Here is a 17,500-nt window from a genome sequence, read left to right as displayed (position 1 = left end):
AGAGTTCATCCGTGCAAAGGACAAATTAAAGCAGATATTCTTTTCTTTCCGAGAACAAAAGGGTAACACCTCAGAAAACAGGACGAAAAGAGATGAATGGAAAAGAAGACAATAAAGTGGTCATAAAAAGGCAACAAAGAAGTTAGTGGAAGGAAGCTACGAGAAAGAGCATACGTAAGGAGAGGCGGATGCCACGGAATAGAAGCGGTAGGAGAGGTTACAAGAAAGAAAAGGAATTCAACTGATAATGATTTATAAAAACATATTATAAACTTATTTAGAGTACGAAACAGTAAGACACAGTGAGAGAGAGAGAGAGAGAGAGAGAGAGAGAGAGAGAGAGAGAGAGAGAGAGAGAGAGAGAGAGAGCCTCCCAGTCCTTCTTCATTCACTGGAAGCTGCAACAATAAAAGGCCTAAATTCCCCTGAGGCAGTTCCCGACCTAAGAATTAATTATATCTTTTATCCGGAGTTTCCCCCAAATCATTCGCTTTATCGGATGCTTCCCAGTTTCAATGATTGAGGTCTAACAGGTATTTATCTTGCTAGTCAACATCTGTCGCCTTTTCTGCGTTGGGGACGGACTGTCGTGTTGATAGAGCCTTGTTCTCTTTAACCCTCGTATTTTTACGCCCATTTTCGTTGCTTTTTCCTCTCGGGGTTTTTTCTGAAACGTTCGCTACAGCGGAGATAAGATCCAGTCATGCGACTTCTTCGCTGCTCCTGAGAGCTGAGATGTTATTTCCCCTTTCCTGGAGAAGAAGAAAAAGAGGAGAAAAAAAAGGAGAGAATTTTTGTTAATAGGGAACGGCACCTGTGTTATCCCTCCATCCAGCGGAAGGACCCGTGGGGATTGGCTGACAGCGACAAACTCAATTACGTTCGGCCAATAGGGAAGGGGCTTTTTCCTGCAAGTAGCACTAATCTCCTGATTGTATGACGGTCATTTACCTTCTTTTTATTATCCTGAGAACCTCCCAGAGGAACTACTTGAGCTCGCCGACACAAAAGAAGCAATATCGAGTGATCGGGAGCCATTATGGTGCCAAATAGCATATGGCCGTAAGGGCCATATACTTATACTTTATCTATGCAATGGAGGTCCATCGGTACGTAGAATTCGAGGCCAGGCTGCGCAACGCGAGTGATTGGGGGCAACGCAGTGCCACGGGCTCTTGGCCCTAAGCTTCAAATAAGTTCTCCCCGAAAGGGCATTTTCATCCCTAAGGCCTCTCGGACGGAAGGACCAAAGTCGCCCGACAGCCGGCCTCTCCCTCAGCAACCTGTTGGCAAAGTCTCATTCGATATTATTTGTTACATCAATTGAGCGAGACGGAGATTATCCCGTGTGCGAAGATCAATGGATGCTGTGATGAACGCTAAAGAGACGGATGGTGATGATAGTGATGTCAGCGGAGGAGACGGTGGTGACTGCGCTGGGAAAGAGGCCGTTGAGGATATTATGATGATTATATTCTTACGTGGATATGTTTAGAGCGATCTCTCTCTCTCTCTCTCTCTCACACACACACACACACACACACACACACACATATATATATATATATATATATATATATATATATATATATATATATATATATATATATATATGTGTGTGTGTGTGTGTGTGTGTATGTGTATGCATGTATTTTTCGTATGCATATAACTTATAATTATATGGATATAAGACGGGTAAATTCTAAATCCTTTACTTGTTGTTCTGTACTAAATGTGTTTATACCCATTTGATCAGATCATTCTCTCTCTCTCTCTCTCTCTCTCTCTCTCTCTCTCTCTCTCTCTCTCTCTCTCATCTCGGATAATTTTTCTACGTATTGTATAATTATTTCAATGGGAGGTGAAACGAGAATGGAGATTATCTGCATATACCAATATTACTAAATGGTATTCCATTATGAAGGCTTCGAGTCAGTTTGATGTATTTAATTGCACATTGACGATTTGAAATAAGTCATTTCCCCGTCTATGCTTCAGGTTTCCTTTTTGTGTGTATGCGTGCGTGTATGTGTAAGTATTTGTTTGCTGCATATGATGCAGCTTTATGTATATGCATTCGTTTTCATGTATTATAAATTTTGTGAAATGCTTTATTATTCGTTATTTTCATTTAATGAGAAGTTGGAAGCGTTGACTGCCATTTTTGGGGTTGAACAAGAGAGAGAGAGAGAGAGAGAGAGAGAGAGAGTGGTACCTATTCCAATTCTTTAATTTTCCATTATTATATCTATTTTATGTTTTGTTGATGCTTATGCTAAGGAGCTTTTAAGGCTACATTTTTCAAGTTGGTAATATGAAGTGTTTAGAGAGAGCTGATCCTGGTCATCAGATGAGAGTCTTTTTTTTTCCATCTCATCATGATCTTCCTTCAGAAGTTCGGCTTCGAAGAGGACATTCCAGTTTCATGAGAGCCTTTTGCCAGTCCCTCCGATCACGGTTGGCGACGTAATTCTCTGACCTTCGGTGTTGACCTCCACTTTATAGATATTCATCGGGTGTTCTCTCACTGCCGCAAAATTAATTAAATTCACGAAAAAAATATCCCATAATTTGAACCATTGTCAAAAGACGGTGGGTCCTCAATTTCACGTCATTCCTTATTCATTTTAAAAATATTGATATGGCACACTATTATTTTTTTTTAATTGGCAAGATCCTCTGTTTTCATAAGTTTTATCTTCCTAAGAGAGATTTCCTGAAAGTCAGCGAAGCTGTAAAGATGACAAACTTCGCTGATTTCAGCAAGTTGCTTCTTCATGATTGTTTAGTATTCAGTACTACCGTATTCATATTGATTACATCCTGAATCCTTCCGCTATGTCCAGAAGGAAGAATAAATGTTACAATCATGCGAATAAGGAAACCTTTGGTAAGTGTCGCACCAAACTTATTTCCGTATTTTCCTTCTAACTTTTAAGTATCTTATTTATATCTAATATGATTCCGTTTCTCTTCTACCATTGTTCTGGATGGGTAGAGCCCTTGATCTAGCCATGTAAACATTGAATATTTTATAGTATTTAATCAGTCATACAAAAGTTATTAGCTTTCGCTTTCGTGAGTACTTTTCTTGATACCACTTATTACATCTATAGAGTGGTCGGAGGTTGCTTCCATATTCAGAATAAAATCAAAGACATTTAGCTACTGTGGACATTGATTCCAGTGATAGCGCCTCTTTTGATCGTCTGTCATGAGGCCGTTTGATGCCACCACCGCCTCTCATCCACAGGAGTTGTTTTGAAAAAATATTTTCAGGAGCGAAAGAAGAGTCACTCCTTTTGGCTGTCTTCTGGAAACCAAATCTTCTTAATGGCTAATTGAGTAATTTCTTTTCCCTCTATCGCCAGGAAAAGTGATCTACCATTCCTGCATGGTCAAGCCCCACATTTTTATCTTTCCACTTTCTTTTGTGTTCATTAGAGTGGCTAGATATGGATGTTAGGTGGTCAACATAGCTTTAATAGCATTGCCTAAATTCTCTATGATTTACCGTCTTCATTTGCCTTGTCTAGGTTCCGAATCGGTCTTATGTAGCATGTACGACATAGGACTGACTGATCATCTTAGCCATTTCTGTTAATACAGTCTTATGTAGCATGTACGACATAGGACTGACTGATCATCTTAGCCATTTCTGTTAATAAATCTATTGTTATTCAAGTTGTAGGCAAAATTACTATCCAGATTATTGTCACTATTTACTTTGTTATTTGGTGCCGACTTCACACTCCTAATAATTACCACCACCGCCATCATCATCATCATCATCATCATCATCAGCACGGGCGAACGTACACGAAAAAAAATGAAGATAGCATTAGAGAAGCTGGATGAATTCGGGGTAGTGAGGTAATTATACCCCCCTTCACCTTCCTCCCCCTCCCCCTGCCCCCTCACCCCCAACCTTTTGCCCGTGCAAGAACTCTTTCCCTTGGCACCCATTCTGGCGCTGGAATTTGTCTTAATTAACTAACATTTCCAAGAGGGTGGGGAAGAGGCTTGATTGGGGGAGGTGAATGGGGGAGGAGGGGGGGAAGGGGGGGGGATGATAGGGCATCTTCCGCTAGGAGGGATGGGTGGTCGAGAGGGAAGATGTGATGGGGAGGGCGGTGGGGAAAGTGTAGTTGAAGCTCCTCTCTGTGAGAGGAGGGGGGAGGGGGTGCGTAGGCTAAGTGGGATGGTGGATGCCAGGTTGCTGGGGAGAGAGCCCCGACGTCTTTCGGGAAGGGAGAGGGGGAGAGGTCTTGGGGAAAGCCTTGCCTGCATAATAACACTAATGAGCCCAACGTCTTACTTTAAAGGCTTCCCAAAAATTGCTCTCTTTGCTCGGGGTAATTAAAGCTTTTAAAGGAATGCAGTGTATTTAATTAATGCTAATGAGTGGAGGGAAGCCCCCCTTATCGTAAACATGACATGGATATCTGGCCCTTAGAGACGATAAAGGGCTCTCTCTCTCTCTCTCTCTCTCTCTCTCTCTCTCTCTCTCTCTCTCTCTCATTGTTCTTTTATTCGTTTTCATCCTTACTAAGTCCGATTTTTGGTCGGTTGTTTCTTCCCTATTCTTATCACCACTTTTCTTCCTTTTTCTTATATTCTAGCTCCTTTAGTAATCTCACCTTTTTACTTTTTTGATTATCCTTCTTCCTTTCGTAAGGGATTTCACTAGTAAATAAGCATAATGAAAGTCAAACTGAAGCCCTTGGGAACTGTGGAATCTCATGATAAGGCAGACAGACAGACAGTTTGCAAGCATTAATAGATATGATATCTGAACCAGCCATTCTAAACAAAAAAGGGAACTACTTTCCACTGAAACAATCGGCTTTGTTTAGTTTTATTCACTGAATCGTTAACAGAAACTACAAGGAAATTGCCCCCTGGATAGTGTGATTGTCATTTTTATTAATTAAAAAGTACGTAAGGCCCTTTTAATGTATGGCATCATGAACACGTTAATCTAACTTGCATTAGTTAAATGTTAGCTAATTACTCAGTTGTGGCTGTTATTATGAAAACAAAAATGAAAGAAATCAAAGTTTTTTGGTATCCGTTGGCAATAAAGAAATGTCTCCAACCCCAAAAGTCCGAAGTTCACTCTGCAGAGTGTGGTGCCAAGGGCTGTCCTCACGGACTGGTTTATGTTTGTGTGCCGCGTGTGACCGCTCGCTCCTAACAGCGATCCTGCCCAAGGACAGTTTTAGGTGTGGAGTTCGATGGCGGCGATACATCTTTCAAATGATAACGCAGGTGTCCCAAGGCTAGCTTATAGCGAGGTCAGAAACCTAGCATATGTTTTATGACGTGGATATATATGATTTCTCTGCTTTTGTGAAAGACGAGAGAGAGAGAGAGAGAGAGATTACTGATGTTCCCTCTAATTAGGAGCCAATATGTATATATAATATAAGTATATATATATATATATATATATAGATATATATATATATATATATATATATATATTGGCTCCAAGTTAGAAGGAGCATCAGTAATCCCCCTCTCTCTCTCTCTCTCTCTCTCTCTCTCTCTCTCTCTCTCTCTCTCGTCTTCCACAAATGCGGAGAAATCATATAAATCCACGCCCTAAAACAGTGGACTGTCCACTACTATCCAATTCTGTGATAAAGTTAATCGGTTTAGGAGGACGTTCTCTCGCCGTTCCTTCCTTGCCAGGAACTGAACCTTGAGCCTTTCCGCTCGTGTGGTGGTGGGAGCGTTGCTACTCACTACCAGAACTTGAGAAGAATAGATTATTTTCCCTCGACTATTTCAGTTCAGTTGATGTATTCAGGGGAGAGAGAGAAGAGGAGGGGAGAGAAAACAATTTATTTTTAGGTGAACATCTTACTTTCAGTGAACTAATAGTAAAAAACAATTCAGAGCGTTCCAACCATGCTGACGAAATGGCAAAGAAAGGAGAAGAGAGGAGGAGAGAGAGAGAGAGAGAGAGAGAGAGAGAGAGAGGAACAAATTATTTTGAGAGTGAACATCTTACTTCAGTGACTAATAAGTAAAAACATCAGAGCGTTCAACCATGCTGACAAAATGCAGAGAGAGAGAGAGAGAGAGAGAGAGAGAGAGAGAGAGAGAGAGACGGCTGGGGCGGGGCGATTATTTGGGAGTGAACATATCTCAGTTCAGTGACAGCTGAGCAGGAACGTCAACGCGTTAAATTATGCTGACAAAACGCAGTAAGTAATGAACTCAGAAGAACATAGAGAAAACGAGCGGCAATCGTCAGCCATGGCTTTCAATTGCTTACTAAAATCGGCAGAAGGGATGGACCATGGTGACGTCAGCGCAAAGAATCGCTAACGAAAAAGATCGCCCAAACAAACACTGAGACATGATTGACACGGACGATGGTCCTTCTGGTGTCAGGAATCACAAAATAGTTCCGTTAGAGTTCGACAGTTACCGTTTCTCTTAGGCATCATCACCTCCGAGAGGACCAGAACATTTGAAGACTCTCTCTCTCTCTCTCTCTCTCTCTCTCTCTCTCTTCTCTCTCTCTGACACACACACCAATAGTCAATACCCAATGATTCATTACGGGTATTTGATAATCTGTATAGTGACAATTCTAGCTTTTGGTTATTATTATCATTGATATCATTATTACAGTATTCCTCGTGTTGAAGTTTTGTGATCTTGTAGTCATAATCTTTTCTTCTTTGTTCTTCTTTGTTCACGTCGGTGGACGTGTAACGTCTTAAGATGAACCATTTCATTTAACAACTCTATAAGAAATATTTACTTAGTTTCAATGTCACAGGCCCATTTTAATGCCAATATGCAAGTCTAATTAAGAATAATTCGTTTTGAGAATGGTATAACGTGTAACCTTCTTGTAACTTGGGAACTACGTTACCTTTGTAATAAAATGAACCTGCAACCTGGAAAATTGTAGAATTTTTAAATCGCATATTTTTGCCATTAAAAAGTGCTCTCTCTCTCTCTCTCTCTCTCTCTCTCTCTCTCTCTCTCTCTCTCTCTCTCTCTGCAACCTTTAAACAAATATAGAATCAATTTGTATTCATTCAGCATGAGATAATGTGTTATATAAGCACAATCACAATTGAAAGCACTAAAGCAAAGTCATGAAAATGATAGAAAAGCAATGCGATACAATTTGGGAAAAGCGGGGCTTAGAAACTGTAAAAAGAGTCAAATTATTGTTTAATGATAATACGTCTAGGTCTGAAATGCGTGATTTTGAGATCACTCTAAAGGTTTTAGTATTTATAGCGATTATTAATTTGTGAAACAAAAAAATATCCTGCAATTTGTTTTTTATATTAAGAATGATGACAAATGTTTATAGCCTTTTTCTGATACACAATTTCCGTCACCGCGTGGACACATACAGAAAAGGTATGAAGAGGTAGCAGGTGGTAGAGGTAGCATGGCTTTCATGTGTGAGTACGTCACACGTCACTAGTTCATCAGATTCCACCTCCCTATCTCTAGGTTCAACCGTACAAGAAAAATAGAGAGAAAAATGCCATGAGAGATTGACTCCGGAAGGGAAACGGTTATTTATCTGAGGTCAGACTGCGCAAAGAGTGGAAGAGAGAGAGAAATAGATTCACTGCCCATCACTACTTGGGGAGCTAGTGTTCATTTTCAAGAGAGAGAGAGAGAGAGAGAGAGAGAGAGAGAGAGACTGTTGAGTGTCAATCACTAAATGTGGCACATACATTCTGTTCCAAGGTGCAACGCCTATTGAGAGAGAGAGAGAGAGAGAGAGAGAGGAGAGAGAGAGAGAGAGAGATTGTGGTGAGTGTCAATCACTAGATGTGGCATAAGTGTTCACTTCGAAGGTGCAGCACCTATTGGAGAGAGAGAGAGAGAGAGAGAGAGAGAGAGAGAGAGAGAGAGAGAGGCGTAAAAGTGTGATTAGGGCAGAGGATTGGTCCCGGGGGAGGGTGGGCAATGCATTTTACATCTGGTTGTCCGGGCTATGGGCGTCTTGGGACTGACGGCAGCTCACTCGAGCGACACCTTATATGTTCCTAAGTACCTTTTGCGCCACGCATATCCTCCTCACTTTTAGGGGAAAGGAGTAGGTATCTTTGAGGAGGGAAGGGGGGAAGGGGGAGAAGCTTGCAGACTGGAAGAGTGAAGTGCCTCAAAATAATTTAGAAAGGAGAGAGAAGAAAGGTGTGGCCGTTTATGGAAAGGGAAGAACGAGACACGTGGAGACACCGAAAGAAAAAGAGCGAAGAAGAGATGATTGCCCCCAAAAGCAAGAGGAGGAGAGAGAGGAAAGAGGCGCATCTGCGCGAGAAAGGCAGAGAGGAAAATAGGCATCCATCAGTTGGTGTCTCTGAGGATTTCTTTAAGGGCATTGAAGGAGAGTGCGAAGCATGTAATGCCTTCTAACTGGGAGTGCCATGGAGTGCCATGCATTAGGTGATTGTTCACCTTTAGCGAGCGATCGCGATCGGCAGAAACGCAGGAAGATTTATTTTTTTGCTTGTAAGGATCGAGGCAGCAGCGAATGATTGAACTAGAACAGAAGGAAATTAAGGAATGCTCACAAGAAGTGTATGTACTCGACGAATCATGTTGATAAGGTGCAGAGAAGATTTTAAGTGTACTTCCGGCTTACTACGTTAATATGGAAAATTGTTGATTGTTAGAGAGCAAGAAAAATCCTTTGGTCTATAATAACCTAATGATTTAATTCCTGTTCAGCACTCTTACTATTTGATAGCATTCTCGTATGCTAGTTTTGCGCATCAATAGAAAATTTCTTTTATATATCCGATTTCAGGTTACGTGAATACTTGAAATAAATTCCAAAACTTACATTTATCTGGGCTAACTAAGTTCTTTTTCATTATTGTAATCGGATGATTTATACATATATACACGCAAACACAAATTCACATTATATATTAACTAATTATAATAATACATATAATATATATCTTATATATATATTATATATATATATAGGATTTTAAATCACGAAGAAATAAAAACTTGATGATTATACAAAGTTATAGCCACGAAGGAAAATTGAAACACTGGAGATCTTAAGTACTTTCTTCTTATTATATTTATATTTATATGACAGATTGTCATTGATTTTGCGCATTCTAATTTTTAGACTGAAGTATTAAGCTACAAGTAATCAACTGACGTAGCATCTACTTTTTCATAGGAATAATTTACATCCAAAGGGCATTACATATCAAAAGTAGTCTCTCCCTGTTCTTGAACTGAACTCCCTCCCCGGAACCCGTTTTGGATTGGTTCCATGAATTTATTTATTTATTTATTTATTTGTATTGGTCAACGAAAACAAAGAAAGGTTTAACGAACTTCTTCCAGAGATCGTGAAACGCCATCAGAACTCTCAAAAATTTCTTCCTGATGAAAATTCAGTTCACTGTTAAGTACAACTTAAGAATAAGTCTGTAAGATCTTGATACCTTGGCAGACGAAAGAACATGCCTGTCAGTCGCCACGAAGCTTTTGAATGGTAATTTTCACTCACGCTAATTTCCTCTTGTCAAATACCTCGTTTAAGAAATTTGGTTTGAGAAGAAACTGTCCCTGAAGAAAGTATAATCTTGACAGGCATCTTTCTTCCGTCAAGCATATATACCATACTATGGACTTTCTCTTGTTTGAAGAGCGAGATTCTCCATGCCACAAGACTTACCCCTAGTCCCATAGTATATGTTTTCCTCGTATCATTACAAACTATAGAGATATCGAACCCCCTCCCCCTTCTTTTTTTGGCACAAGACTTTATCTACATACTCGGTAAAAAAAAAAATACAGGAACGTCACAAAATTTTAAAAATTAATCATTAATGAATAAGTTCAACATCACTCCATTCACGGAACCAGACCAGCTCTTCTGTGAATGCATGATTAACAAAGGTGAAAGAGCTTAATGTGTTAGAAGTAGAGGATACTTCAACAGCTGTAGATGGACCAAACGTGTTTTATCTTCCGATCAAGGAGTGACTCCATCAAGGTAATGAATTAACAGTTCGTGGCTTTTCTTTTATTTCAGTTGTCGTTCTGATGATGATCATTTTTTATTTTAGTAGTTTTATTCTGATCATTATCCCCACGATCGTTTTTTTTTATTGTTATTACCATCGTAGATTTTATTTTTCAAGTGAAGACCTTAAACGTGTAAATGGAAAACAAAACAGGCATTAACTATTGTATTGTGAGGGACAATTGAACAAGGTTGTTTATCAGCTGAGTAATTAAACCCCATCATTCTGGAGCTAAATGTGTTTGAAAAGTCATCGTCGAACAATAGAGAATTTGAAGATGATAAGAAGGATGAATAGTCGTCTGCTTTCAATCATTTGTTGCTTTAACTCTTTCCTTACTGATATTGGTGAATAATACTGTTATGACTTATTCCCCGAAACGTTCTGCGTATTTACATAAGTATTTGTCCAGTCAGTTCATTTCTTCATTGTATATAAATGTTCATATTTATTTTCATTTCATTTGTTTTTCAGTTCTTCTTGAATCATAAATTTGGTCATTTTAATTGTACAAGTATTCGGATAGTTATCAGTGTGCATTAGCTTATCTGTCCTTCGCTCATTTTTCAACATTCCCACTTACTTCCCTCCTGCCTTTTCGTGTCCTTCCATCCAATGGGTCCACCCCCATTCCTCACCGCTCCCCCATCCCAGTATATACGTCCCCTATCTCCATAAGCCCCCACTCCAGCGCCTCTTTTTGGGTAACGCGTAGTTTAAACTTTTACAGTATAAATGACCCCCCAAAGTACATTTTGAAAAACCAACTGCCCAACAAAGCGTGTGGAGCCGCCATCCGGTCGCGGCCTCATGGGAAACGCATGCGGCCATTTCCGTGCGGAACTCCGGCTTGTAGAGAGGCTTCAATGGCCGCAAGGCTGGTCCCCAAAGCACTCCGGGAGCCGACTTAAGATCTTTCCACGACTAACCCTAGTCCCTTGCAACCCCTACCCACCACCCCAACCCCCTCAGCACATCCCCCCCCCCCTCTCTCTCTCTCTCTCTCCTCTCTCTCCGGCCTGTTTATAGTGTTTTGATAAAACCGCTCCTCTTCTCTTCTGTTTCTCACCCTGGTATGATCCTTTCCTTTATGTTTTGCTAAGGCAATTTCTTTTCTTTTTTATCGAATTCCTTAATCTTGCTTCCCACCATTCCTCTCCCCCACCCCCTTCTCTCTCTCTCTCTCTCTCTCTCTCTCTCTCTCTCTTACCCACAGTTTCTTTCCTATCCGCCTCTCGCTTCTCTCTAGGTCATGCCCTTTACTTTGCTTCTTTCTTCCTTTTTAATCTCGGCATACGTCTCCTTATATACTCTTCTTCCTACCCCCTTCGTTCTATCTTGAGCTCTTCTTCAAATACTTCCGTTTCCACCTTCTATTCTTATGCTTATGATCTCTATTATTTCTTTAAATACAGAGGTTGTTTCATCTTTTTTTCTGTTTCGTTTAGTTCTTCATAATATTTCAGGAAAATGTGAGTTTCCAGTTTTTCTCATACTTAAAAAAGCTTTTCTACAGTCATCTTTTTCCTTTACTTTTGAATTATGAAGTGAGTAATGATAGTAATGATAATACGAATGGCAATGATAATAGTTTATGTTATTTTTCATTATTTCATGGTAATATTGTTATCCTTGTCAGTAATTTGCAATCATTCCTACGGAGGAAATCAAACCCGTAGCTTGCTAACCGAGTAATACATGAGAAACAGTTGAACATAAAGAAACAAAACCCCAAAGAGGTTGGTGTGGGGGGGGGGACTATAGGCTAATAAATTAATGTGTTTAACAAAATAATAAAGAATAAAATAGAATTTGTAACGACTACGGGTGCAAATGAGTACATTTTCTTTATCGTGCATAGAACACCAGTTGCGAAAATCAATTCGGTTTCTTATAGCTAAAATGAAAACTTGTTCCACTTCTTTAAGGATCAACAGAAAGTACGGAACAAGTTGTGTGGTTTTCTGTAGGTCCCTTCTCTTGTAATAAAAGCCATGGTGTGTTTATTGAAGTCTAATTAGAGGAAATGAGTTACACATTAAATGCCGTTATTGTGTGTCATCCTACCAGATTTTTTTTATTTGTGGATGGGAGAGTCTTTCTCGTCACTACAATATTATGAGTCAACCTCCTGTGAGAACTTTTTTTTGTAACAAAAATAATGAAAATGAATTACGTACAAATAAAAGAAACTGAAATGATAATCATTACTGCAATAATAATAATAATAATAATAATAATAATAATAATAATAATAATAACAATAATAATAATAGTGTAAAACTCCCGTTGTTATCTACCAAAGTAGCCCTCTGCCGACCAACATGTAAGTTAAACAATTCTTTAGATTATAAGTATTAGGATGTACTTTAGGATGATTTTGATTGTATACTATCGTGCCCGGTCACTGTTTTGTATGTACAATTTGTGATATTTCGTGGATTCTAAATAAGTGTTAAAATATATATGTGCAGAGTCCCTAACTCTTCGTTATACCAATTTTCACCTGACGACCCCTCTCTCTTTCTAGACGTCACGAGCGCTGATGGTTGTCTGCGTGTCATTGGCGCCTTTGGCTGCTTTTGGTCCCTAGGCAACAACACCTGCTTTTACCGACGGATTTCATTTGTTCTAATTGACTTTTTTTTTTTAAATCTGTGTTAATGACCCATCAAGAGCCAGGGAAAATCTTTGCACCATAAGCTCAAAATCAAAATTCTTCACCAATAATAATAATAATAATAATAATAATATAATAATAATAATAATAATAATAATAATAATAATAATAATAATAATAAGATCCTTTCTCTCTTGCAGGTTTGGACTCTTCCGATTCTATGAGCAAGTTGTACGATGCTCAGAATCTAACGGCGGGAAAGAAGAAGAAAAAGAAGAGAAGGCACAGGTTTGTGATTCGATACTTGTTGCTGTTGTATTTGTTTGTATGTGCGTGCGCGCGCGCTCTCCTTGTTGTTAATATTGGTCGAAGAAAAAAAAAAAAAGGGGAAAAAAAACATCACATTAATATGTGTGTATTCTGATTAGATCGTTTTTATTTACTGGCTTTTGGTCACTCACGCCTTGTGTGATGTTTGACTTTGTTTTTTCTATCGTATATTTTCAGTAATGAATTACTTGCCATGATGATGATGACGGCCACGATCATTACGACGGCCGCGATCATTACATTTACTGTTGTTATTATTATTATTATTATCATTAATAGTAGTAGTAGTAGTAGTTTTGTTGTTAAGAAATGTAATGCAAACTGGGTAAGTACGAGACGAAACTGATTCTTCAGCCTAAATTGGGTAAAGGCCTTTTTGTCATCAGCATTATCCGCCTGGTTTTGTCAAGGTAAGTTTATGTGATATATGTTAGCAATTTCATGATTTGTTGCTAAGTTATTGGGCAAGTGTTTTTCTTTCTTTTTTTTTACTGGACTCTCCGGTAAACAAATTTTTTTATTTGTTTCGAATAATTTCATTGTTTATTATTTTTTTAATGAATTCAAAATAATTTTCCGGTTTTATTTTATATTTCTATTAGAAAGGTTCATGATAATTTTCGTCTTGAAAATGGTCAGTGAGTAATCATTTCGAATTTGTACAGATATTCTAAAAAGCTTTTATTGTATTCAAAAGATTAAAGGTCTAATTTGCTCCTATGAACCTTTATTTTTTTTCTCTCATTCTCGATTACTTGTTTCATTCACTAATTTTATACAAAGTTTACAGATAAGTATGCGTCATATAGTGCACGTACTTAAAAGAATCGACTTAATATATATGTAGCTGTAAAGCTGCTTGTACGAACGTGCTATATTATTGCAAAGGTTTTAATGTCTTTGTAGGTTCTTAAGCAGGAATTCTTTCAATTCATTTATTTCTAGTTGATATCCAGGTGAAAAGGATGGATCTGTTCTTAGCAATTTTTTATATGTTCACCTCTATTTGATTATATTCTTACTTCCTCCTTTACTTTTTTTTTCCACATTGGCATTCTATTCAGGAGAATGGCCTGCTTGGATTACTTATGCGGAAATGCGTACACATGAATAGTTTTTAAAGAAAGATTGCTGTTAATATCATATTTTGAGTCGGTAACCTTAAATATAAATATTTAAGGTGGAATTAAAATTACAAACACATACGTATGTATGTATGTATGTATGTATGTATGTATGTATGTATGTATGTATGTATGTATGTATGTATGTATGTACTTATGTAGTCGAATTTTCATCTTTGTCATAATAACGATGCCGTAACTGACGAGTTGGTACGTTGAAAGAGGTTTGCAATTGCAGGGGCTAATTATTTGTAGATTTAAGATATACAAGATTGTTTTTCAACAGCAATGTTAACCAAATAATGTATGGAAAATTTATATAGAATGAATTAAATATATGTTAAGACATATGTGACTTCATGGAAATGTATAAAATACGAAATAGAATAGCAGTCATCATTCGTGTTTATTTTATTTCTTTTAAGCAACTCTGCTGATTTCTTTTTTAAAACTTGAACTGCAGCATCGTTATTGATTTCAATTATTGCTTGGATTTTTTGATAATATCTAGAGATCGTCGCACCATAAATTCTTTGGGGTAATTAAAAGATTGAGATATGAGATATTCGACGTGAAAAATAATTTCCCAGACGTAAGGCGCGACAAATCGATCCACTCTTAGATGAAAATGCCTGTCAGACATCCGTCCGTTCTTTTCGAAAGAGGCGCCATTGAAAGGAGAGGAGGTAATATTCCTCCGTCATTAGGTGGCTTCAACAAGATGGTCCTTGAGACTTCACGCGTCGCCTTCAAGAAAGCCCAATGACTCTTTCCAGGAAAGGCCTTTGATGCATTCATTCCACCTGTGCGATTCTGACACCTGACTGACAGATATAGGCTCGTTCGTAGGCTTATGAATAAGCTCCGGCGCTGAACCTGTGCGCGCTATATTCCCATTCCTTTTCTTTCGAGATATGAGCTCGACAAGTTATGGGTCACAGAAAGGCTTTCTTATCAGAATTTACCAAGAGGTAGTTATCATGACCACTATAGTTTTCAAATATTCTCATTCTCTCCTTCTTCTTCTTCTTCTTCTTCCTCTTCTTCTTCTTCTTCTTCTACTTCTTCTTCTTCTACTTCTTCTTCTTCAGTTTTATTTGACTCAACATAAGAACCTCTGCCACTAAAATGCCATTGTCTCTCAGAAGCAAGTGTATGGAAACTGTTTTCCTTTACCCGAGTAGGAGAAGGTTTCCATATTCATGTCTTCGCCAGTGAAGTCTGTGAACTCACGTCGACATACATACGTACACGCATACATACATACGTCATTGTCTGTTTCCTATTATGGTTAACATTCGCCGATACATAGCCTGCAAATGAATAGCCTAATGTGATATAATTTTGTCCTTTCATTCCGTTACAACGAGTGAAAGTCAAAGAGAATTCAACAAAATAGTAAGGAAGTGTTACTTTAGCAAGTCATGTTAGACATTGATTATCAGGTCAAAGCCACCTTTTTCCTTCCTTTTCATCAAGACATGGCTCGATATTCCCTTGCATGCTTTTCATTGGCGGTAATCTTGCATAAATTGGCAACTAAATTGACGGTGTAAACAGTACGACACGCCACCAGCATTCTTAACAATATCCTCAATAGATTCTCTCTCTCTCTCTCTCTCTCTCTCTCTCTCTCTCTCTCTCTCTCTCTCTCTCTCTCTCTCTCTCTTTTACTTATCGAGCGTAATTTAGCGCTTCTTATTCCGCCTATTTAGCAATTACTTGTTTTTATTAATCACTGTGAATCTATGAAGAGGTAGAACCTGGACCATGATCTAAAAAGAGGTGAAACCAGAGCTATGAATCTGTAACGAGGTGGAACCAAAACTATGAATCTATGAAGAGGTCGAACCAAGACTATGAATCTATGGAGAAGTGGAACCAAAACTATAAATCAATTTGGAGGTCGAACCAAAACTATGAATCTATGAAGAGGTCGAACCAGAACCTTGATCTAAAGAGGTGAAACCAGAACCATGAATCTGTGACGAGGTGGAACCAGAATAATGAATCTATGAAGAGGTTGAACCAAAACTATGAATCTAAAAAGAGATGGAACCAAAACTATGAATCAATGAAGACGTCGAACCAAGACTATGAATCTATGAAAAGGTAGAACCAGAACCATGATCTAAAAAGAGGTGAAGCCAGAACTATGAATCTGTGATGAGGTGGAAATAAAACAATGAATCTACGAAGAGGTCGAACCAAAATTACAAATTTGTGAAGAGTTGGAACCGGAGCTATGATTTTTTAAAGAGATGGAACCAGAACAATGAATCTATGAATAGGTCGACCCAGAAATATAAATCTATGAAGAGGTGGAACCAGACCTATGAAGCAGCCGAACCAAACTACAAATCTGTGAAGAGGTGGAACCAGAAGTATGAATCTGTAGAGAGATGAAACCAGAACAATGAATCTATAAGAGGTGGAACCAGAAATATGAACCTATGAAAAATTCGAACCAGAAATATGAACCTATGAAAAAGTCGAACCAGAATTATGAACCTATGAAGAGGTCGAACCAGAAATATGAACCTATGAAGAGGTCGAACCAGAACTATGAAACGGCTGAACCAAAACTACAAATCTGTGAAGAGGTGGAACCAGAATTATGAATCTATAAAAAGATGGAACCAGAACAATAAATCTATGAACAGGTCGAACCAGAAATATGACTATGAAGAGGTGGAACCAAAAACGACACATCTATTAAGAGTTGGAACCAGAAATATGAGTCTATGAAAAGTTTGAACTTAAACTATGAATCTATGAAGATATAGAACCAGAACAATGAATCTATGAAGAGGCGGAACCAAAAATATGACTATGAAGAGGTGGAACCAAAAACTACACGTCTATTAAGTGGTGGAACCAGAACCATGAACCTATGAAGAATTGGAACCAAAACTATGAATCTATGAAAAGGTGGAACCATATCTATGAAATTATAAAGTGATGAAACCAGAACTATGAACCCAGATTTATGAATCTATGAAGCGGTGGAACCAGAAATATGAATCTATGAAAAGGTAAAACCAGAATTATAAATATTTGAGGCGGTGGAACCGTATTTATGAATCTATGAAAAAGTGGAGCCAGAAATATGAATCTATGAAGAAGTAGAGCCAGAAATAGGAATCTATGAAGCGGTGGAACCAGAAAGATGAATCTGTGAAAAGGAACCATATTTATGAATCTATGAAGAGATGAAACCAAAACTATGAATCTATGAAGAAGTGGAACCAGAAATATGAAAAGATGGAATCAGAACTATGAATCAGTTTAGCGATGGAACCAGAAATATGAACCTGTGAAAAGGTAGAACCAGATTTATTAATCTAGGAGGAGGTGGAACCAAAGCTATAAAT

General features: G+C 38.3%; 1 protein-coding gene across 2 annotated transcripts in view; it reads left to right on the top strand.

The window, feature by feature from the left end:
* Positions 1 to 17,500, top strand: part of LOC135220884 (visual system homeobox 1-like) — a 327,377-nt gene that overhangs the window by 224,943 nt on the left and 84,934 nt on the right. For both annotated transcript variants that reach the window (XM_064258493.1, XM_064258492.1), the window contains exon 3: positions 12,873 to 12,960. In XM_064258493.1, the coding sequence (XP_064114563.1) occupies positions 12,873 to 12,960 (88 nt within the window). The remainder of the gene's footprint in view (positions 1 to 12,872; positions 12,961 to 17,500) is intronic.

The sequence above is a fragment of the Macrobrachium nipponense genome, chromosome 2 (genome assembly GCF_015104395.2).
Source record: "Macrobrachium nipponense isolate FS-2020 chromosome 2, ASM1510439v2, whole genome shotgun sequence".
NCBI classification, from domain to species: Eukaryota; Metazoa; Arthropoda; class Malacostraca; order Decapoda; family Palaemonidae; genus Macrobrachium; species Macrobrachium nipponense.
The sequence above is the reverse complement of the archived record's forward strand: the minus strand, read 5'-3'. Positions and strand labels throughout refer to the sequence as shown.